Source organism: Bombus huntii, chromosome 13 (genome assembly GCF_024542735.1).
Source record: "Bombus huntii isolate Logan2020A chromosome 13, iyBomHunt1.1, whole genome shotgun sequence".
In the NCBI taxonomy this organism is placed as follows: Eukaryota; Metazoa; Arthropoda; class Insecta; order Hymenoptera; family Apidae; genus Bombus; species Bombus huntii.
Window position 1 is genome coordinate 6,621,568 of NC_066250.1, and position 25,623 is coordinate 6,647,190.

At 38.8% G+C, this 25,623-nt stretch overlaps 1 protein-coding gene across 6 annotated transcripts in view; it reads right to left on the reverse strand.

The window, feature by feature from the left end:
* LOC126872317 (tensin-1) overlaps positions 1-25,623 on the reverse strand; it is a 181,424-nt gene that overhangs the window by 24,759 nt on the left and 131,042 nt on the right. The window contains exons 1-6 of one of the 6 annotated variants that reach the window (XM_050632114.1): positions 22,377-22,578; positions 20,844-21,065; positions 20,059-20,222; positions 19,815-19,964; positions 15,992-16,289; positions 14,881-15,118 (exon numbers count right to left, since the gene is read on the reverse strand). In XM_050632114.1, the coding sequence (XP_050488071.1) occupies positions 14,881-15,118; positions 15,992-16,289; positions 19,815-19,964; positions 20,059-20,222; positions 20,844-21,065; positions 22,377-22,427 (1,123 nt within the window). In that variant the 5' untranslated portion in view covers positions 22,428-22,578. The other 5 variants (XM_050632119.1, XM_050632117.1, XM_050632116.1 and 2 more) reach the window with 5 other exon arrangements.

The window sequence follows — 25,623 nt, forward strand, 5'->3', positions numbered from 1 at the left end:
ACGACGAGAGAAGAAACGCGTGTTCCGTTCACCGGCAGCACAGAAACGGCACTGTACGTTGCAAATGCTGCACGATGCTGATCGCCACCACTACCACCGCCGTCATCGCGATCAGCATCAACCACCACCACCAGCTACGTCATACTATCGTTCACCAGCACACCAGTAACCGGGATATCGTCATCATCATTGGAGGCAGGCCTCGTTTCTTCCTACGCAAGAGGCTGCCATGGCGAAGTCTCTTTCTGCCTCCACATTCGATAGTGAATAAACACGCGTACACACTCTGTATACTACGAGGAATATATGTGTGTGTACGTGTGTGTCACAATTGGTTTGGTTAAGGAGCGCAGTATGGTGTCTATGCTCTTCCGTGTACTTACTTCGTTTTTAGCGAAACAAGTTGATCTAATTGGCGGTTGGAAACGTCTTTTGATGGGGTTATTGTTAACGCGTCTGACTTGCAAGCAGACCGTCTTTGGACCTTAATGTGGTTCTTTACTGTTATTTACTTCTTTCTGGCAGCCTGACGCTGTCAAATTGTATCAAAATTGTAATAGAACCTTTTAAATGCCTGTAACACAAGTTTTCTAAATATTATTCTATAGTCATCTGTGAAAATCTTCCTCGTAATATCTTCTACAAACTTTTTTATAAACTTCTCGTGAATTTTTTTGTATCTATGAGAAAAGTTCGAGAAATTGTTATTTTTACTGTAAATTTTAAAAAATTGACGACAATGTCCGTTTCGTTACATTCCCTATAATCCTTCATATCCATTCTCTATCAATCTTCTTTGTAAATTGTTAGCTCGTAAAAATTCTTACTTTTACGTTATAATAAGTTACCAGAGACTAACATCAAAGTGTAATTCACCACACTGTAAACTGGTAACCATCAACAATGGAATAGAAGTACTATCGAATTGCAAAAAGTGTTTGTCTGATCAGCGATCTTCCTATTCTACTTATTTCACGTCTCCCTATATTATGAATCGTTGGACTTTGCATTTCAGGTGTTAAAAATCTTAGTTCATCTTCTCTACAACAGAATAAAAGTAATATTTAATTCGAAAAAAGACTTTGTCTGATCAGTGACCTTCCTATTCTACTTATTCCATGTCTTTCCTTATTCCACATTGCGTGCCTTTGACTTTGCATTCTATTTGCTAAAAAAAACTCAGTCCATTTTCTCCGGCGTGATCGAGACGCGCGTAATTTCTGCTTCTCTACGAGGCATCGTATTCACGTGGTTCCTGACCTGCGTAAGCGTGTGTGAGGCCAACCGCGTGCACTCTTTGAGCGGGTATTGCGTGTTCACGGAGGCCCCTCTACTCATTCGACTGGCCTCCAGTCGCCAGTCCTTCTACGGCAACACTCAGCTCTGTACAGCTCGGCTTCGTCGTTGTCCTCGTAGTGGTCGATCGTTCGAGTCGATATTTCGTGCGTGCACGCACAGAGCGAGATGTTGTCTGCTCCGAGTAAACGGTACTCACCGCGTGCTCGTGCCACTAAATTCGGTACTTTGCTTTCAACATCGGCCAACATGATGACATAATCTGTCTTTAGAATCTTCAATCAGGCTACTTAGAGCCAAACGCAACCCGCGTACTCGCGCTTTCTTGTTTAGTTCCTCGAGTTCATGCTTCGCGTGTTTTCATTCCTCGAACCGTATTCCCCATTCCTATTTCTCCTTCCTTAATCATTTTCAGAATCATAATTTACGGAAACAGCGTTCTTTGTAGATTTTTCGATTTTATCATACAGAAATATTGTAATTGGTGTTCAACTTCTCGAACAATGGATTGCTTATCTCATACAAATTTATTTATCGCGAGAGGATGACAAAGAAGATAAACTGTAGAAAATTACGATTCTAGCGTTACTTTCTCTATTTTTTAATTTACGAAAGTGATCTGTATGGCTTCCGTGAAGCTCGTATAACGATAGACCAAATTTAACGTATCTACAATAAATTGCATCTAATTAACTCTGATGAAAAGAAAATGTGTTCCGAGAAAGAAAAATTCGCCTGAACTCCGGACGATTACTCGAATAACCATTATTCTTCGTTACGCATCAAGAAACTAATCCTGACTCCGATTGTGTCCAATCATCCTTCCCCCTCTGAATCAATCAGAATCGTCAAAACGAAGGGCAATTCAACGAGTCAATGGCAATTATCATCAAATCTCCGCAGACACGTTTCTTTTTCTGTATCCACGTATCTCGTTACGTAGCTACATGGTGTTTTAATCGAGATCCGAGCGATTCGTTGCAAGGAGAGACCAGTAGCTGGGCGGCGCAAATGAATGGCTGGCAATTAATAATTCATCATCCAGCGGCGCGATTGAACGCGTTGAAAGGCCACGCACACGCCGTGTACTTACGTACAGGTAAGAACGAGTACTCTACCGGGCACGCTTGCAAAAGGACACGTGCCATAACGCGTAATACGCATCTATGCGGGCTCGCTCGTACGAGCAGCAAGAGCATGCGTGCTCGATCGCAGCACGCGATGACTACTAATTTTCAGGATGCGTTCTTTACAATGTGTTTTAACACCGGAGTCAACCGCTCGTTATTTACAAATCATTTTGTAAGCGTTCGCGGAACGTTGCAGTGTTTAATGATTAAACTTCGTCATTATATTCTGTGGATATAATCAAGGAAAAAATGTTGCATAAACATCGATCATTTGAAGCTTTATTAAAATATTATAATAGAAATACGAAATATAAGAGGAAAGACAAGAAGAAGGAGTAGATTTAGAATCAATATAATCTAACGAACTAATCTAATATACTTGTTCGATATAACTTTGAAGAAGAAGAGTCGATAGAATCGTAATGCACTTGCCAGAGAATTTGAAATTTCAAATTCAAAAATCTTAAATTTTGCGCGCAGAGGGAGAAAAGGTAATAAAATCGCAGCATCCTTGCTCAGAGATTTCAGATTCCGATTTTTCGACAACATAATATCATTCGTCGGCGTGTGACAACGAATTCAAAAGAAAATCAAGAGAATCTGGAAAATATCAAACAATTTCTGCACAGTTTTAATAAAAATCAATAAAATCGATAAAATGGGAATATTTGCAAGGGCGTGATGAAATCAAACAACGATTCGTTGCCTCGATCGTGTTTTATCGTTATACCTGATCCTTTAGATAACACGTAATTCGATCATTGATCGCGGCAATAAAATACGCGTGCCATAAACTATAAACTACTTATGTAAGCCTCAGGTCGGTATCAAGTATGTCAGCGTACATTCACAAGAATCATACGTGACGTTCGTAATGATTACTAATCGCACTGATCCACGCACGTGTAACAGAATACAATTCGTTGAACAGATCTGTGTTAAATAAGCAGAGAGGAGCTGGAACTCCGGTAGCCTAATAATAACGTAGTCGGAGCAGAGGTCAGGCTGTATAATGGGCTCATATGTCATGCGTAATTTACATAAATGCAGTGCACGAGGTAACTAGATCGTAGACGAGCATCGTCATTGCATGACGTTCTGCCAGACTTATAAATCAGCTTGCTTGAATTTCTAGCTTCGCTCTATTAAAGGAACAAAAGATATCGTCGTACTTTGTATTCTTGACATTTTAAGACGTTTATCCTGCCCACTGTTTATTAAGAATGATAGAAGCTTTAAAAGATTCCATTTTGTTCGTGGAATTACTCTCCTTAATTTCTTCTTTCGTTTACTTTTATACTGGTATATTTTACAGATAAAAGGATCTGTAAGTATCCCTTAAGGAATACTTCGGAAAATCTTAACTCCAAACTTAGATCCCATTTTCTTCGCGGAATTATTCTCTTTAATTTCTTCACTCGCCACTTTTTATTCTGCAATATATCGTTAAAAGATTTGTAAAACTTCTTCGGGGAAAAATTAAGAAAATTATTCGCTCCTAATATCGGACTTCATTTTATCCATGCGATCTCCCTATTCATCATCTTCATTCATCAAATCTTCTCCAAGCAAAAATAATTAAAAATATTCAAGCGAGCATAACTCTTCCCAGTTCTCAATTCTATTTTCTTTTCGAAATTATCCTTCGTATTTTCTCCATTCATCATCTTTTATTCTGAAACATCCTGTAAGAATGTTTGGAAAGCCAGACGAAAGATAACGGAAAATCTTCAAACGAAAATAATTATTTCTTCCTAATCTTCAACTTCATTTCGTTCACGGTATCTTTTCATTCATCACTTTTCACATTGAAGTATTTTTCAAAAATATTTTCAAGCCTCCTCCAAGTAGGAGATAAGAAAAATTTTCAAATAACTATAAGTATTTCTTCCTGGTTTAATATTTAAAGTAATTTCTGCTTTTCCAAAGACTCCAATAAGAGCCATTAATCAAGCTATTCGCGATAAGCGCAAGGTGCGCCAATCTCGATAGCATTCATTCCAACATTTCCTCGGCTCGATTCAACGGTTCGGCTCGATCGAATGATCGAAAATCGTAAACCTACCGGTGCGTGATTCATCACCGGTAAATCCAGATTGGCGGTGTTTGTCTGAGCAACAGCAGCCCAGGCTCGTCCGAGCGTATCGTGGCTATTTCTACTGTCAGCCAGTGACGAGGACAGAACGAAAAGTTGGTCAGTTAGCGTTGGCAAGTGGCAAGTGGTATTCCTAGGTAGCCAATCTGGGACAAGGACGCGTACACGATTTGTGCGTAAGGTGAGGCGACGCATAATGCGTGCTCCATACATACACCAGATTCATGGAAAGACGAAACTGTGGGAACCGGGTTCCAATCGTTCGTCACTCCTGCGAGTGAATCTAACTGCGACAATCCTGCGGAACCGGCACGACGTATCGCGATAGGTCGCGTGAAGCCAGATCCAGTCTTCGTTATCGTAAATTTATCAATTTTTCTTTAAGTTTCACAATAGACAATCTTTTCTAGTATGTAATTTTCTAAGCGAGAGGAGGAGAGAAAGAAAGAGAGAGAGAGAGAGAGAGAGAGGGAATTTGAATCTACCTGAGATTATAAACGATAGAAATATCAAATAATAATTTGTGTAGTTGGATTGCAAAAGATGTCTGTGTAGTACAAGACATAGACTACTTAAAATCGATTAAACGAAAGGAAGAATCGAAATAAGTTAATGGAACATGGAACACGATGGAATACACGCTATAAAAATCAGATATTATAAAATTGTTGTCTTATGAAATATGTCGGTATAGTTAAAGACATAAACTACTTAAAAATAGATTCAAGTGAAAATTTATGTGAGGTCATAAGCGATAGAAACTTTGTAGCGCAGTAATCTAAATACAGATTTTCTGATTATGAAATATCCCTGAATAGTTAGGGACATGGGCTACTTAAAAATAGATAAAGTAAAGAAATATTCAAACGTGTTGATGGAACATGAAAAGAACGCCAAAGACAAGCGAGATGCAAAATTCTGACTCGTAAAAAGCTTCTGTATAAAAGAGACGTAAACCGAGCCGACTGTTCTTTAATTTTCCGTAACGTAACGATTCCGAACAAATGCCTCCGTTCGATGGTGAATTATTTTTAACTCGTGACAGACGAGAAACAAACCGCGTGCACCGTATGCTGACTCTCAAAAATCGTTTTCACGGCACGACCCCAGCCTTTTGTTCGGTTCGCTGTCGAAGAAATTGTGCGGCTCAACGAGAGAAGAGAAAACGTTCGAAAGACTGGATCAGAAGAGATGGGAAGAGAAGGGGTTGAGAGCAGGGAAAACAGAGACAACAGAACCATTGTCTTGTCGCTCTTGGTCGTACGTCTTCCTGCTGTTACGTCACCATTGTTTACTCCAACCCCAAGCAACTCCCTCGTGCACTTTTTATTTCGTCATTTCGATACCCATTGTGCAACCGATTCGCCCTTTTATGGCAAACCTTAACGGGCCCCTGGCTATGGTGCGGCCCTGTCAAACACATCGATCAATTGTCTTTTTTACCGAGCTAGTCGGCTACTAAGTGAAATAAATCGCCATCCCTTATGTAATCTCACTTAGAAATTCCAAGCGTGCAAGTTTCATTTATTAAGCTATTAAGAGCAAGCAATAACTTAGCATAAAAAAATTGCAGATTTTAGTTGGAAGAGATAAACAATATGAAATTCTGTTCCATAATTACAATATTATACAGTAGAATTTGATAATGTAAATTAATTGAAAATTGTTGCAAATGGAATGGTACATTAACGCAACACTGGTCTTCAATTAGTTAAAAGATATGGTGCTGTAATTAAAGAAGAAAAAAGTGAACAGGGAGAATGAGAATCGAAAGAAGAAACGAAAGAAGAGATATCTAATGATTCATTAAAATGATTCCAAGCAAGTTTTCAACCTGCAAATATAGGTTTTCGATTGTTGTTTCATTCAGCAAATGTAACGGATATCTTCTTTTTTGCAAATCACCTCTTTTACGATAATTTATTTGAGAAGTTACAGGTTGTTGATTACACTTAATTTTACACCGAAAATTAAATATCCTTCTAAAGAATCTATTCGCCAAATACAAGAACAAGAAAATAATTTTTCCAAAGAAACTCTACTCGATTAATCTTTCACAAGGTTCCTATAAAAATAATCCTTAAATTGTGAGTCACTAACGACTAAGAATTAATATATCCAACAAACCGTATAACGTACGAGGTTCACGATATGGCTGTGGCCTCGATGCAAGGCAAAGGTCAGGACTGCATCGTCGAGCGTGCAACAACAAATTGAAAGGGACCTCACGAGAGACAACCCGAAGGAGAGATCGTTTCTTTGAAAGCATCGATATCGCTTGAACCCGCGTAAATGGTCAAACGATGCTGGACTAGAAATCGGCGAAGAAAGCGGCATAATTATGACATTCCGCTTGACAATATCCATGTCCATTGCCGGCGTTTGAACGCCGGTGAAATCTTTCGCTCCGCGGACGGAAGTTGTCCACATTCGTGGTCACTTCCATCTACGGTCCCTTTTTCCAAAGATTACAAACGGCCTTTCCGAGAACGGCCTTTCCACTGGTCCGTGTTGTTTCTTGGAGCGAGAGTAGCAGTGACAAGCTGATTTACCAATTTTGGATAAGAAGTCTCTATTCTGTCCGCGCTTTTCTCCTCGTGAGCGCACTGTGTATGGATTCCATTGGAATAAACGAGCGCATTACTCAACTGTCGGTGGAAATATACATGGGGTGAGTTTTAATATGCGAATGTTAGATTAGGAAGTTATGGTTATTGAATATTTGTATTTTTCAGTGGAATTAACAAAGTTAATTAATTATTTATTTATATATTTAATTAATTATTTATAATTAATTAAACAAAGTTAATTAATTTGTATCGACGAGATGAAAAAAAAAGAGAAGTATATCATTCAAGGAGAAGGTAAAAAGATCATTAAAATCCTAAAAAACGAATTATTTCATAGGTATTACATTTCCATGAAAAATTACAAATTGGTTATTTTGTCTATTCTGGTATTTTTGATATTGAAACTTCTATTGAAATAAGCAGAATATACAGAGTTATAAAATTACATTAAATAAAGATTGCTTCTTTGTAATTAACTAAAATAAGCTAAGTATCCTAAGAAAGTACGTAAATGTATTCGACACAGAAAGTAATAAACGGAATATCGGAATCTAAAAAAACTACTCTTTTTATTCGACTAACCAGCTAATAATTTGTAATATTAAAAACAAGTTTGTTTGTCACTTACAAAATACGTTCTCCGATTGCCAAAACTTTTCCACTGCGTCGTATATTCACCACGTACTTGACAATCGCGTTCTGATCTCAGGTCGAAACTGCGATCGAATTGCACCGATAGATTGTGGATACATAAATGGAAAGGAACCGAGCCACCAAGAAGGTTGGAATAATATAAACAAAATCACGCGTACAATTGGCTGCTGGAAAATCAGAAACCGCTCGGAGGTTCCTGCCTCCACGTAGAATCGCGCGAAAACTATTAAGCTTCGTCTCGTCCCGACGCGTCTCGACGCCAAGAATAAACCGACACACTCCCCACCATCGAAACCACCTTCTACGTTCTTCACATTTCCTTCACTCTTCAAGAATTAACTTCTGAGATGCTTGTTGCTCTTCCTACTCAGCTTTTGTAATTGAAAATGGTTTCACTCAATATCGAGGTTCATTATTGCACCGAACAATTGACTGTTTAAATACTTTAGCGACCTTCGCGAAATACGTGATTGCAACATCTTGTAGCTCTTATATTTAGATTTGTTCTAAACTTTATCGGTGTATTCATAATAGTTGGATCTCATTATAACGGCGAGGAAATGCCAATGTATTTCGTAACATGTATATAATGCACGATATATTCACAAAAGGTATCCGTAAGTGTCCCAATATTTCCGTGAAAAGTTATGAGAATCGTTCATTCTATGTTTCTCGTTCGTTTCTATTTTTCTCTTATACTCGTTGTAAGTTTATCGTGAGGAAACAGTCGCAGGGGCAAGTGCTTTTCTATAAATTCGTGGTAAACTGTTCGAGCGAAAGAAATTTAACGACCGTTTCGTTTCTCGTATATTCCTTTAAAAAGGCAGAATTGAGAGGATAGGATATGGCCAGGAAATGATCTTGAGTTACGCTAGAAATATTTTGATGTTGAATAGAAGCCTAGAAAGTAACGAGATAGTAAAACGAGGAAATATTCTGAATTAAAATCGTTCAGCTAATGGCAAGTATAGTACCTCTATGATAGTAATGTTGTATATTAATGCATCAATTAGCTGCACCAAGGATAGCGAGATCATACTTTATGCAGTCATAATTTATTAATCTAACTATTTATAATTTAATTATTAAGTGATTCGTTGGTATTAGACAAATAATGTGTTGCATTATTGGCAACGTACGAAACCTACGAGTCAAAATTTGCGATCATTGTATGATCATTATATGTAAAGGTACGGCAATGTTCTTCTTGACAATCAGCTATTCCAAGTTTAATTATTATTTATCAGGATTTATGGAAAGAGCGGTGACAATGGATGTTTCATGGAAATTCAAAATCCAATTTTTCTAAGTCTTTGATTTTTCTGTGACTATTAAAGTATCTACTCTATTACTCTATTCTATTAATAACTGCATTTTGGTTGATTAAATAAATGTGGACGCTGCTCGATCTATGATCAACCAATTACCGTTAGTGGATCTTTTCCTTCGAAATCGCTCCTTGCGACTATTATAATTACTTCGCAGTATTTCATTCCAGATTAGTGATGAAAATTAATATCTATCACTCTAGGAGTTTCCCTTTGACAACGGGTAACAGGGTAGAGAAAGAGAGAGCTACGAAGATGTCTTTATTTCGAGAAAGAAATTTGACCAATAAAAGAAGAGCTTCAGACATACAGAAGCTCCGTGGGAAGACACTAGGCAAGGAGTTTCAATAATAAAAAGTATTGCAAGACATCAAAGACGGAATTCCAGCGATAAAAGTAACTGCGTGATGATATAAAAATGGGAAGAGTCTAAAGATAAAAAGATCGGTAGATGTGCAGTAAAAGAAATTTAAGCAATATGGATTAGTTCAAGGGCATTAGAAAGAAAGTACCAAATGAAAAAATAGTGCGAGAGAAAAAATTTCAACGGTGAAAGAACAACAAAAAAAAAGAAAAAAGAAGGAAATTGCAGAAATTATAAACAGACTAAATGGAAACAGACTAAATGAAAGAGAAGATTTAAATATAAAAAATTAGTTTAAAAGAATGAGTTAACAGAAATTTCAAGAGTAAAAAACGAGCTAAAATAAATATTAGAACTCTTTAGAAAGTACTTAAAATTGTTAGAAAACTGTGCAAATATTTCTATACATATACAGCTTGGTATTTGACCATAGGCTACTATAATATCTTAATCGAATCTCTCTAACTGTTTGATTCTTTTGGTATTATTAAGAAATTCAAACAGATTACGATAAGGCTGAAAGGAATGAATAAGAATGGCTGGAGATAAGGGATCAACGAGAACGGAAATGAAAGGGGACAAACGTAATAATCGCCCGCGGTGCGAAAAACACTGCTCCAAAGAGCACGGTTATTTTCTGCCGGTGCCACTTGATTCAAGGGGCGTGCTCTTAATTTTAGATTTCCACGTTGCCATAAGACTCGATCTCGCTTTACTCCCTTGCCCTGTTTTCCCACTCCATCGTGGAACAAAGCCGATAGAGCAGATGTATTGTAATAAAGTTCTTTATCCCGCTACCAAGGGCATCTCAACAAAATGAACTGTATCTAATCTTCATAAATGTTTTAATCGAACAGAAAAGTTGTTTGTGGTTTCAAACACCATAGAATGACTTTTAAAAAGATAACGTATATCAAAATAATAAAATAATAAAATAATTATAAATCTGGTTCAAGTGTATTAAGTTTTGTAACGTATAGTACTTTCGCGCGATACAAGAAATTGATACTATGAAAATGAAATGTATACACAATTTTGATTAAGAAAAAAAACTGTTTTAGAAAGTAAGGGTATTTGAAAATATTTTCTATTTTCAGTACACATAAAATTTACAAAAAGTCATCGAATCCAAAATATTCCGGAAGTTTTGAGTTTCACAGACGAAAGAAACCGAAACGAAAGATAAAAAATGGGACATATGGGATGATATTTATGGTTTAACATACTGCGAAATGATATTTAAAGAAATAATAAATATCAAAAATAAATGTTCCACGTAATATTACGTAGAATGTTTAAAATTAGACGAAGGAAAATCATCGAGAAAGAAGTGTCCCGGAAGTTACAAACATTTATAAAGTATCTCAGTCTTCCATCTTGACAGAGAAAGAACTTGGAAAGCTTTCCGCGTTGGCTCATAGATCACGTAGCTCATCGGGTCGTTAAAGTCGATCGTTTGTAAAGCGAGAAACGGCGCTCTTGGAATCTTATTTTCCATCGCGTGGGTGCACCGTGTAGGTTCGCGTAACATTTCCTATTTTATTTCTCAAGGTCCAACCTCGAGGTTCATTATACTTCCTAGTAAATTGCGTAAACAAATATCCATACGATAACAAATCTCCTACCTTACTGTTTTTATCTTGTCGCGATCTTTCAATTGTCATGTCTCAATCTGACCTTCGTTTCCACGTAGAAAATGATTTTTAACGTTTTAAGAATATATTCAACATAAAATTGAAACGAGTAATCACATACGAGGATCGCAGGAGAAAAACATGACAAGCACTTTCATTAATTTTAATGTCGCTTTATGATTCAACGGGGGACATAATTGAAAATGAAATTATTAAAGTAAGCAATATTTTAATATTAACGAGCAACGTTGTTAACACTGTAGGTAGAATGACGAAATTTGTTCAGCTTTGAAATCAATTGAGAAGAAAATTTTGATAACAGAGAACTGACGACATATCAAATTTTCAAACTGCATACCTCTACAAAAATAGAAAGTGTCGCTTATCGTGTTCTTCCGCTATAGTTTCTACATATCGATAGCAACAACTCTTTCTTATTTTCTGCTAACTTAGACATTTTTTAAAGGCAAAAAATACGATTCGATAGGAAATGACCCAAAGAATGCGGGAAGGTTAATATATCGCTCTTCTGTCCGATAAAGTGGCGAGTGGGAAAGTTAGTAAACCGCAAGATTTCCATGTAAAAAATAGCGATAAACTGTTATCGCGGAAATTCATGAATTTACGATATACGCGGCTCGACTGGTATGCGGTTTCAATTACGGGTGGAATATAAAAGAACCGTTTGCAATCAGGTGCATTTATCGAAGACCCATTTCGATACACAATATCAGAGACAACAGCGAAATGAAAAACTGTTGACAGTGTGACACGGCACGTCAATAACAGGAAGAAAATCCGCATCAGATTGACGAAATACAGATACAGCCCGAAAATGAAACCAATATAATCGATTCCCTAGCATGACAGAGACCAAACGTCTACATTTTTCTTCCTCAGAATTGAATAGTTATCACGTGGCAAAATTGATTTTTTCGTGATGCTAACGTTTTTCATCAAAAAGCAGGTGTTTCGTCGTTATCGTAAATAATAACAAGGTGAATTCATACTTTATACTTTACAATATTTTCACTCATGCCGAAAGATCATCTCCATTTGTATTGAAGATATTCAAATTTCTGCTGTATCCAAAGTGAACATGCAAGGTAACCAGTAGCGTAGTAACGAACGAAATAGTCGAACTTTATTTTTGATGAGACAAATGGATGACTCATTCGTAGTAAAACGAATGATAAATCGAAACCTGTCCAATAACAAGCGAACAGTAGTAAACGACACTCGTTAGTTCAGTCGCTGACATACTGAAAACTATGAAGCAAATTCGACCATTAAACTGATATAAATAGTTCTTCATCATTTACATTCATCGCGAATGAATCATCCAAATGTGTTACACGTCCAAACTATAAAAGTATAAATTCACCTTTATATCGGTGGTTTAGTTTAAATTCTCCTCCTTCGTCGGTTATCCTGTCCTTTCTACTTTTACTATTCGTTTTATTCTCAGTTCTCGTAAACGAACCACATCGATATAACCATCGCTAACAATTTAGGTCACAGCTTTATTGGAAGCATGGGCTGATCGTTAACGAAACGAATTGAATCGGAGTCGTCTCCCGTTTCACCTCGTCCCGTTTCTTTTCCCCAGCGCTTGACAGACGCATCGCCGTGACGTAACCGTCCCGAATATTCGAAATGGTTCGGTGAACTGGGGTAGGAGTAGCGTGGGCGATGATTCGTTTCGTTCCGTTTAACGTAGGTCGGAATTTGGGCTGTGGAAATCGGACTCGGCTTCAGGATTCGTTCCTATTACCGCAGTTCGTGTTGACGAAATCCGTAATCTCTGCTTCGAACTCGTTTCACCTTCCAACGCGTCGCTGGGAAAAGTTCTAAAATTTCCATTTTCAAGACTCCAAGTGTATAGGTTTCAATTTATCAAGGTAACTGACTTTCAAATCCTTTAATTTCCGAGGGTTTCTATTTCTAATTCTCTTCATTTTCTCATGCTCAAAGTTCGAATCTTTTGATCTTCTAAAAATACAATTTCTGAATCTTTAAATACTCCAATGTTCACATCATCAAAGTTTCAAATACGTCAATGCTCATATTTTTGAATTTTTTAATTTCTCAATGCTCAAGTTTGCAAATTATTGAAGTTCCCGCGCTTAAATGTTCTAACATGGCAATTTAACAGATTTTTCAACTTTTAAATGTATAAATTTTCAGATCATGGAATTAAAATTTTGCAAATTTTCAAGATTTCATTGCGTAACGTACTCCAGTCTTTGGAACACTTTAAATCGCGCGATCGTCAGGTAGATAAGCGAAGCCAGAGGAAAGTAATCGTTGGCTTACGTGTATTATGCAAATCTTCTTACCGTTCTTGTAAAAATAATGAGATCATCTACGATGATGGAAAGAAATCAAACGCACAGAAGAAACTTATTCCGTTATGAACCTTGGTCGTTATGCCCAGTCTTTGTTAGTTTCTTAGTTTCGACCTTTGATCTATTTCCAGACGAACGGCGTGTCGTCATGATAAACCGGCATTTTACCTCCGCCAGGCAGGACGTATTTCCGGCCACGTTAGTCAGCCAGTTTAAATACACTTGCATTAACCACTAAGTTTTCGTTTCTGTCCGCTCGTTTCCCTTCTCTTACCTGAAACCCCCGTTTTCTTTCTCCCTTGTCGGAGCCAAGTTGTATTTCTGACAGCCTCTCACCGACAGATCGAGGTTAATTGGCTACTATCAGGACGAAAATTAGCGCGAATTAGTCCCCGGACGATGAGTTTCGTCAGTTGAATTACGGCCCGCGAGTTTTGGCCTATCAGTTAATTAATCGCGCGACGCGTCGTGACGTTATCACCTCCGTCTACTTCCGAACTGGTGCAGAAACATCAGCCAAAAAGCTTGACAGTTACCAGTACCGTTATTCCAAACGTTACGTTAATCCTCCTAATAGTCTCACATTCAGATTCTCATAAGCAACATCGTGCCTCTAATTTACATTCGAGGGATTTAGCTTAGAACTACCTTTAGGTGAGTCAGTTACTGTTTAGACCACCAACATCAACAAACACGAATATCACTATCGCGAGGAACAAACCTGCTGTTATGGTTCGTAATGATCTTGGGTAATCTATGAATATTCTAAAGATTTGCATGATGCTGCGAAACACTTCTCTCAGCAGATACAAAAATTGTTGTACGTGTTTGGCGCGGACGTGCTTGTCGTTTACATGGAGACTGAATTTGCAAGACGGTGAGAAATATTATATTGAAACTATGCGTGTCAATCATACTTTACTACGCCCTTGGCGTAATTCATCTTTCGAAGAGGCATAGATAGGTTTAGAATAATTATAGATGCATTATAGATGCATTAAGAAATTAAAGATGGTATAATTTTTCGTCATTTTCCTGGAGAACGACAAACGTGGACAAAAATCGTTTTTTTCTTTTTCACGAGCTCTGCAACTGTCCAAATGATGTCATAAACCGTAGTATGTAGTGAAAGCCCCCGACACCCACTAATTCTTTGTCTCTATTCGACAGCCTTTCTTCTAGTTCACCTACGAGCATTTTTTCCGTAACCTCGTCAGTGACCTCCTAAGTAACCCGATCTAACGCAACAGCAATTGCGCTAAATTGGTTTGGTCGCGTTGTAATCTACTCTAATCTAACTTAATCGAGTGCATCGTTTCACGCGAACTGCCTCGTCTCTACTAAAGGATAGTTAATCAGCCATAGACTTCTTGAAATTCCTTCGTCGTAACTCAGCAACCCTTTTTTCGTCTCACGGTGGACAGCGACGGAATAATAAAAAGGAGCTGAACGATCACTCACCATCGTCACTGATTTCGAGATTCGTGTAGCTGTCCCAGTGCAGGATGGGATCATTATGAGCGGATGCATGCGGTACTGCTGGCGTTGGCGCCGGTATGGGCCCATCTTGACGCTTGGCGTCGGTGGCGAAGTACAAAGTCACCACGCTGTCCGGAGGACATCGTGGGTCGTCGCAAGCCACGTCCAGTTCCGATCGAGGGAACGACACCACGTTCTCCGTTATTACACAGGTATGGAACTGAGTGGAATCAAGAATTCGTTTTATCGAGATGACAGCGATGGTTTTTAAGATAGTTTAGATAGGAAGTAAATTCGATAAAATTTACCAGGGATTAGGACTTTATCTGTTCAGTTATCATATTCGTAGAAAGTTGTGCATATGTTTCTTCTTTGTCAACTGTAGGTATAATGTACATACTAGCGCCTTTTCGCACAATCAGACTAACATTAGTGAAATTTTGACAAGTCATAGATTACAAGTTACTAGCGTTAAGAAAATCCTCGTGATAATAAAATGTTTGGAATTAAAGAAAATGTTACACACGACAGGACATCCTATCAATTATCCCACTGGACATAAAATTCGAAAATCTAGAAAGTGTAACATCGTAAAACTGTAATATTGTAAAATTGCAAAATCTATAACTTCCAATTAAGTGGTATCTTCTCAATTCCCTAATATCCGTTATTATCATTTGGTAAACCGTTGCTAAAGAGCCGAGCGTCTTTACCGTATCAGTTTCAAATACAATCGAAGACAGCGTTGGCCGATTAACGGAGCATTACTTCGTTCTTTGATGATTTGAACGCTCAACATAGCTCATAGTTGTCAGGAAAAGTGATACGATCTAATTACGTTCTTCGACAGCGACCGAATGAACGTGATTAGAATTGGAGAAGTTTATGGGAAGTGATTTCGACCGCGACGTGGTTAGTTGGTAACAGTACCAACAGTAATTCACGTAGTATCGTTTGCAGGAAGAGATGAGAATGGAAATGGGTTTATGTACATTAGTCAAACATAGTTCGCTGGCAGGATTTCTTGTCGAGTGCACATTTGAATCTGTCAATTCAGTTTAATTGGGAAAGTTGTCGCTCGTTTTCGTCTTACCTGCAGGGAGAACATCACTTCCCGGCTCTGCTTCGAATACACCCTGTGGTAACATTTCACCAGAATGTCTCCCCTAAGACGAAGACCTCCGAGATTTACGGTGAACTCGCGAGCGTTTGTAACGGAATAGAGATCCGAGGTGTAGACTGGTGTCAGGCCTTCGTAGACCTTGAGGAATGCTCGGCAACCTGTAGGCTCGAAGAGTGGAACGCCCAGAACGGTGAGATGCGTTAAATAAAGTGGAGATTGACTGATCCTCAAGGAACCTGACAGAAGTCCGCTGAAATACTTGATGTACCTGCGAGAAAGAACCGTAGAAATTCTTATGTAGTTTTTCTAACCATTTCACTACTGTGAATGATTGCTATTTCCCATCACGAGGGAATTTCACTCAACTACTGAGTAGATTATAATCGCTCGAAACGCAATATTTATTTTGTTAAATATACTGCATTCCCTACTTTTCATATTAATTTGCAATTAATGCAGCAAATGTCAATATTTAAAAATATTTTCAGAATATTAATGTGAGCCATTTTTTTTATTCATATGCTCTACAAAACACGCAGCGAATGCAAACTTTTAGCTGGCATTAACATTATACGGTATATATGAACTGACATAACTACCATTAACCGTATTATGCGACTATTTTTTCGCAGAAATATTCACAACGAAAGTGTTATTAATTCAGCGATTTCCATCTAACATGACCAATTTTTACCACAGGGAAACATTAAAAGGCAGTGACTAGCGTGTTCTAAAATTTCATAATGGAAACATTACGACAGGCGACACGATCCAGCAATTACCACTTCAATAGTGCTTCCCAGGCGTGTTATATCCACAACATAGGTCAAGGTGAAGCTAGCCTCCTTATTTTTTACAATACAGTCTCATCGGTAAAACAATACTCGGTAAAACAACAACAGCAGAAACGTTTCCATCACGAAACACTCGAGGGAGCAAAAAGAATGGATCGAATCGCGACCGTTCCGATAATAATTCATGTCCGACCACGTATGGCCGATTCCACTTCACACGAGCGCGGCCCGTATTTGGCTGCTGTCGTAAGTTACAACTCGTAACGCACCGTGCGAAAGTATTGTAGCGTCTCCGACTGTGACACTCGCGTGCTAATTAGTGTCTGACCACGAATGGACTTTTCTACTTCTCGCGTGGCCTTTTACCGTGCGACTGTATCAAACGAGTGCCGCGAAAAACTTTCGATAAACAGGACCATAAACGGGACCTCCGCGCGCGATTCAAGCTAAACGAAATGCCTCCTGGATGGCTCGTAACAGATTATTGACGGGAGACGTGAACCGATGTTTTCAATTTTTTATACATTCAGAAGGGGCAACGTGATCGACGTTCTGAATCTTTTTTCGTTACAGACAGGAGACGTGACTCGACGTTCCTCGTTTCATAAACGTTGACATATTTTCTAGGAATATATTTAAAATTTAAATTACTAACGATTTATTTATCTTGTTTATCTCCACGTTCCATATTTTTATGAATAGAGCGAAAAAAATGGGAAAAAATGGGAACGAAAGAAATGGTTATTTCATATGTTTTCGTTATCCTATACGCATTCTCCTGATTTTTGCACTTTCGTTATACTAAACGCATAAAAATCCACTGTCTATTTATTAAAGTGCCAAAAATTTGTTTCACGGTATACCGTCAACAATGTGATAAGAGACGTTCGTCGCGCGGAGAGATCGATTAATAGTCCCACTTGTAATACACACGGCAAACACGGAAGAGTTGATCAGGTCCAAACGAACCCTGTTCTGTGGTACCTGTCGATTATGCAGCGTCGTGAGCGTTCATGACCGTAATTTCGCGGGATCTCTCACGAATTCCCGCGTGTCGTCCGTAACGAAGCAGATACGATCTCTGTCTCTGGTCGATCCCCTCCGGGTTCGAAAAAAAACCTGTTCCCTTGGTGGCACCTAAGGTGCTTTGAACGCCGCGTTACACACGTCTCGAATGAGCCAGCTAGCCTGGTGCTTCTCTCGACCCTCGATAATGGATTCATACGTTCGCGGGTGTGCGGCTACGCTAACGACATGCTAATGCTCGCCGCTCGTGGAATTAATGGGGAAACTCGATCGTTCAGGGATGCAAGATCGAGGCGGAACGAGGAAGGCGAAAGACCACGAGCAAAGCACAACCGCCGCGACGCCTGGAGGAATGTTTCACGTATAAGGACACCACATTCGACGGGCCATCATTACGATCATCAGCGTAAGCGTCACACGGCGGGAACTAAACGCGAAGGGTAGCGAGGATCGACAGCGGGTAATGCGTACCGATCGTTGTCTCAAATAGATGGCCAAGCTTGACAGGTTTACCTACGGGAATTATGTTTATGCGGTTATTTTACTCGGATTTTTAGGCGGCCCCAGGTCTCTCATTGGATAGACTGGCATTGATGTAAATGCTGTCGTAACTTGGCGTTTCCGACACGCGTTAAAGCGCTTTTAGCAATGCGGAGGCGGTAGTTTGTGTGCTGTTAGTGGATGGTTGATAGCTTCTATAGGAAGAGATTTTCTGCTGTAAAAAGATTAAAAAATTGAGGAAACCAATCTTTCTGGATGGGTACTAGAAAGGATTTGAAAATTGTGGAGAAAAATTGTGCTGCAAGTGGATGTCTTATATCATAGCCGATAGTACGCGCAAGAAAGAATTTCGTGGTTGAAAAACACCAAAATTTTCAGAATTTCATCTCCTCTTTACATGGATATCGAAAGAAACTGTACTTAAAACTTATGCTTAAACGGCGAGTCTCCTATTGTGAGAAAAAAAGAAACTAATTTCTTTTTCGTACCGAATAAATGTGGAAGACATATAGATATATTTCAAAAGAGACTGTACTTAGAATTGTACTGTATGAGTGTACTATGTAGATTTCTGATGTAAGTATATGTAGTATGAATGTGTAGAATTAATTCAATTTTGACCATTTTTTAATCGTACAGTACAATAACGTAGAACGTCATGTAATATCTTATATCTGTACGATCGATGTTTAAGATGTCCATGACGAGCCTGATATCTGCTAAGTTACACGCAATCGAATAAGTATGAGTATATCTAAGAACATGTATTGGTCTTGGTGGTAGTCTATCACGAGATTTACGGGACTTATACGACTGTTTTATTGCCGTTACTATATAGGAAGCTTTTAACTTCAACTTTTTACACGCTCATCAAATACGCATTAGAATCCAACGAAATATGATCAAAGTAATTTGAAAAGATTCAGTGTCTTTTACCAATTCATTAATTGCACAGCGATCGAATATCCCGATAAAACGATGATGTAAATTGGCTAAATGAACATTCGAGGTCTCCTTCACCAACAAGTTTCGTTACACAATCTTCAGAAACCTCTCGCGATATCAATTTTCGATTTCAAGCGATCCAATTAACCGACGCTCACAATTCACACGCTCCAAACAATGTATGCAATTCACGAAAAGAATAATTGCGTCAATTTCAAGAACAATCGAACGCTCTAACGTACATGGTGCATGCATTAACTATGATATAATAATTTTACGTAACGTTTTGAGGATATATAACGAAGTCTATGCGTTTATGACGAAATATAGACAGCAGGTTTGCATGCTTTGAAATAGCGGCTATAGAGTAACGTAATTAACCAGTCATAAGGTGGCTCCTGAAGCAGCCACGCTTGTGCATGTCGTTCATCCAGGTATTATCTGAGTTATTCAAGACTAAGAGGCGATAAAGTTTACTTTCTCGTTCAACGTCAACAGGCAGTATCGTCATGCACCGTAGCGATTACCTTCGATGCGAGGGAACCTGCAGAGATCCAATTTTGTCGTCGAGGAATCTTCTCATAGCGAACCTGTCCAACGCCTGATCACGTCCGCCGCAGATGCTACTGTAGTTCATGTACGCAGACACAGCCACACCCAATCGTTCTTTGCTTCCCCTGAACAGAGGCGTGGAATGAGCTTCCAACTTTTTACGAACCGCGCCAATTCGTCTTCTTGTCGTTGGAGAAAAAAGAACGGATTAAGGCTCACCTGGCGTGGAGAACGACCACGCGATTCGAAGCACCGTTCAGCCAGGAGTCCAGCTCCTTGCATAGGGCGCACAGTCTTTCCAAACTAGGTGCCAGACCCTGCGGCCATCCTGCTTCCCTGGTATTTGGCTCCCCGGTACGACCCGGCGATGACAAATTGAATATCTGAAATTTGAACAGACGTGTGAAAGTTGTAGTTATATTGCAAGATGCTCTGGTATAACCGAATGCAAATACTGTGTGCTCTTTTATGGTTGACCTAATATTATTATTACAAGTTCAAAGGATTAATGAGTTCTCCTGTATAACAATAACAAGTTTGATAAGAAAATAAATGAAGTTCTATAAACCAATTTTATGAACTACAAGCCAGATGATTATTACGTTCGAAGTACAATGTCAATTCATTAATTTATAATTTGCAAATTATTATGCAAGTGGATCCAGGTAAAATGAGATTTTCAAAATAGAATGATAGATATTTATAAAATAAATGATATTGGACGAATTGTGAAGAAATATTAGCTTTTTAGGTATATAAAATATCGAGTAATATAGAGTAGTAATCGTGTAACGGTGTAAAATCGACTGATAATTATCTAGCGTTATATAGGTTTTAGAGCATGCAACGCGCTAATTGTAACGCTAATTAGAGAGTATATAGAATTTATCTGGTAATACGTCAATTATCCTAGGATCATTTTCGTTTAATAGGTATTGTTATTTAATAAAAACGTTATATCAGATAAGCGACCATTAATCTGCAGCCGTTTACTCGCCGCTCACCATATAATTATCACCGTGTTTTCCTCGCAGAAGTGCGGTAGCATGTTCAAGGACGCCCTGCGCATCCTCCCTGTACCAGAGCGCAATGATTCTTTCGGTGACGTAACAAAGCTCCATTACTTCTGTAACACGACCTCCACCCTTTCCTGATCCTGTCGTCGTCGCGTCCGCGCCGACGCCCGGCGTCCTTGCAGGTGCCGTCGCCGACAAGGACGTCTGTATCTGAAACACGGGCATTCTTAATTAGTATCATTGATCTTTACGTGCACATTTAATAATTATCCTTATTAGATAAGGCGCATAGAACTTAATTTCACTGCTTTTTATGAAGTTTTTATGAAGTTCTTGCGCACCAAAATTTCCTATAGAAAAGATCGAAGAAGAAACTTGTTCATCTGGTTAGTTTTACGCCGCAGATTTCCTTTTTATTAAGAATAAAGAATTTTTAAACGGCTTTGGTATACACGAATCCTAATTTCTACTAAACTGCCTTCTACAAAATTCTTCATATCCAGAATTCTAAACAAAGGACTCAAGGAGAATACTCGGCTCGCTACAAATATTCGCATTTCATATCGCATTTTCCCCAAAAACAAATAATTCTAGAGTTGCCTCCAAGGTATGGAACCTAGTTTCGCAAACCGCCTTTTGCGGAATTTCTTCTGCTCGAAATGTTCCAAAGAAGCCCATTGAAGAAGCACTTCGCTCACTTCACCAGCAATACGCACAATTTATATTCCTATTTTCCCGAACAAAAAACTTACAGTTTGCGCTGCATGAAATTTCTTATAAACCAAAATTATCCGATAAACATATCTAAGAAGCACTCTGCTCGCTTTACTACCAATATTCTTCTTTTATATTCCACTTTTGCCTCGAAAAAAGTTACTTTAGATTTACTACCTAAATTCAGCACATTACTTCATAGATGCTATATGAAGTCCACAACTGAAAAACATGATAAATCATATTTTCTATCCTTTACAAAAGAACTGTTTTAGAATTCAATATGCTGACAATTAAATCTACACGAAAACTATCTTTTCTTTCGATTTTACGATCAAATACATGTTTTTGTTACTCTCTCTCAAATTTAAAAAATATTAGCACATTATCTAGCAGCTATTTTACGCAAAAATTAACACGTTTCACCGGCCACTTTTTACAAAAACTAACTCGTGCAATCGGCTATTTTATACAAAAATAACAAACTTAACCTTACACGGTTCGTGTTAAACATTAAACACGAGATTTATGCACACTTTGTGCTCGAATACACGGAAGCAACGTGTTAAGAATATTAATTACGCAAAGTAATATTAATTAAACGAAAATAGCATAAATTCCTATCTCACAAAACATTACGAGTTTATCATTAATCTTTAAAAAGCTTCGAATCGATCGGATTATTCCTTTTTTCAACTGTTTCGTACTTTTTTTTACAATATACTTTTTCAAGTGATGTAGGAGCCGGAAAATCACCAAAAACAGACTTATCATATTTCTCCCGTGTGGTCTTCATCTATAAAGAACCTTGGAGTATTTCGGTGCGTAGACGATCCTGATGACAATGCTGTCCGGCATGGCGATGCTGCCCTTATGGGAATCGCCTTGTCCCAACGAATCGACATGAAATCCTGGTGGTTTAACGCGTGCTTTTATCTTGGCGGGACGTCGACGAAGAAGGATGCGAGCACGACACGGCACGAAGGAATGACAGACTGCCGACTATTGTGCGTTCACTCGATTCCACTGAATTCACGACGTTCTACCCGACAGTCTAACCACGGTTCCTACTTGCACAGCTGACGTTCAGCTATTCCCCTTCCTTATACGCCGACTGTGCAACGATTTCTCTCTCCGCGTGCACGTATGATGTAACGAATTCGTCCAGGTAGCGTGACTTCGATCAAAGTCACGCTCGTCATTAGACACAAGTCGCATTAGCCAGTCCCGCGAGCTCGCTGCGCTGACGGACGCGATAAAACGTCGGAGCGGTGTGGCTAACTCGACTTCAAGGGCAACGCGGAAAAATCGTGTCGACGAAGAAATATGAATAAGTTCCTTGTCCGCGAATTGCGCTGCGTCTGCATAAGCTGTCTCGGGTGTAATTCCAGTTGGCGAGTGATCGAACGAGTTTCTCAACGAGTGAACACAGGGCGTGCGTCTCGATGAATCCGTGGAAAATTGATACAGTGTGTTTTGGAGGTCAAATAAGTGAGAAAGATCTAGATGTACCGAGATGCATGTAAAAATGATTCGTTATAGAGTCTGTTACAGTGTGTATACATTAGTCAAGATACCGTAGAAAATTCAACAAAATACTAGAAATCAAACTCGCTATCTTTTTATCACTTTTTGAAGATTCTATTCAAGCTTAGAAAATTTAAGAAGTATACAGTTTTCGTCTTCAGGGTACACTGGCAATATGCTACATCGATTTATCCTTATCACGTACGCGTACACGTTGTGCAAGAAATTCCACTTCCAATAAAATTGGTCTCCAATTTTGTATTCTATCCTCTTTGCAAAACCATCGAAAGATGTGTCCATAATATTATTAATTATTGAAAAAAAACAATCTTTTTCACAGGATACAAAAAGGCTCGTTACAGGATTTTCCACTGTTTCCTACAAATACTTAAAGAATGATTATTCTCTGCACTCGAAAGTATATCTCGCGCAAGATGGCCCGGAGCACATCACAACTTTATCGATATACTTATCGTCAGAACGACCTTGCGAAGCGTCATAAACTTCCCTGAAAGATGCAATATCCCATACACTTCCTATCTTTGAAACGTCCATTTCCCTCGTCATACCGCGGAATAATTCAGCAGAATGAAGAAGAAAAGGTACCGCTGCACGATCCCGTAACGCTATCACAGAGAAACCGCCGCCGACAAAGTTTACCCATTGCGATCCTGAATGAAAAATCAGCCCGCCGTCAGGCGATATTACGACTTATTCGCGCGTGACGCCTGACAAATTGCACGAATATCCTCTTTGTCTCTTCCGACGCGGTGGACTTCGCGCGAAAAAGGATGGTCGTGGCACGGTCGTCCGATACGAAAGGCCCCCCGTCGATCTTCGAATCCTAAGCAACCGTGAGAAATACGAAGGACACGCGGCATACCGAGGTAGGCTGAGCTTCCAAGGAACGACAGCTGCGGTAGGACCGCGCTAACGTAATGGCAATTTCACACGTGAGACCTAACGCTGGGAGGGATTTATGGTTGTAGCAGACCACGACGTACACTATCGTCCATAAGTATTTGGACGCTTCTAAAACATCGCAAATGTATACCTAAACTCGTGGCACAATTGACGTCATAACAGACGCCATGGTTCAAGGTAACACGAAGATCAAGTATAATAAAATTACGTTGGAGGTCACCGTGATACTAATTTCGTGATACAGCTGGAGTCAGAAGAGATTCTATGGTCCAAGGTAACGCGGAGATCAAACATAATCAAGTTATACTGGAGGTTTCATCGTCGAGGAAATCAAGTTTGAGAACTTGTCAGATACAGTGGAATTCCATTTATCCAAACTTGTCGGGAGACAAACGGTTTATATAATTGGAGTTGATATAATAGGAGCTTGCCAATTATCCTCGCTATCTACTAGCTTTTGTTCATACAATAAGAGCTCAGGTTCAGATAAATGAATTCAACCAGCAAAAGATCAATTAATCGTACATTAACTAAAATCTCGTTCATATAAATGGAATTCTACTGTATAGAGGAATTTGTCTGCTCCGAACTAGATAGAAATAGACAAGAGACAGGAGATTATTTAACACGTGAAAATAATTCGAGAATGTGGAATAAAGTACTTTCATTTGACGCCTCCTTTTTTGGAGAAAGTGTAAATTCCACATACGTTTTCAATTTTACGAATACGATTATGATAATCGTGTTTCGTTAGACTGCACATAACATGCAAACACTATGAGTGTCCAATTACGATGATATCATTACCGAATGATGATATGACATCAACAATTTGTACACAGTAAAATTTTACACCATGATAGCCATTAACTGTTAAACACAATACTTGATTCCAGTTATAGCGAGAGGTAAGACATTCACAGTAAAAAAATCGTATGTCAGCTATAACTTTAAAAATATTTATAAGAGAAATATCAATCTTTTGATAGAATAGTATCAAGTACCGTACAAATACTTATGGATGGTGTTGTACGCGCGAGTTGAAGTTGACTGTAGCCCGCGAGAGAAGCGGCGAACCGCGTTACGATCTCGTAAACGTATTTTTAGAGGCCAGGTTACTAGCTTCCTCTTTCTCTCTTCAACTCGCTTCGATACTAGCTCGCTGTTTTGACGGGACCGCTGCGGCTACTCGAACCCCTTTCTTCTGTCCCAGCACGCAGAATCATTAAAATTTCAATTTACATCGAGGCGACACGTGGGCGGAAATCACGATTGAATTCATTGGAGATGAATGAAAATTTTATCGACGTGTTTCGCGTGTTACGAGTGCCGCGTGGTGGATATTTTGTGAAAGATAGATACACGATACTAGCGAAGGAATGTCCGTGTCTCATGTGGAAAATTCCAAATTTGTAACTTTTCACGGGTGAGTTTATTAAGAGTAGAAGAAGATAACTATGTTTCATTTTTCTGAAGAAATGAACTATTCTTTCGTATACTCAAAGATATATTTATTCAGAAGAATGTTTATTATATCTTTTGGAATTGTACTTGAGGTAAAGAAAAACTGCAATAGGAATCTGCAGAACATTGAAACTACCGG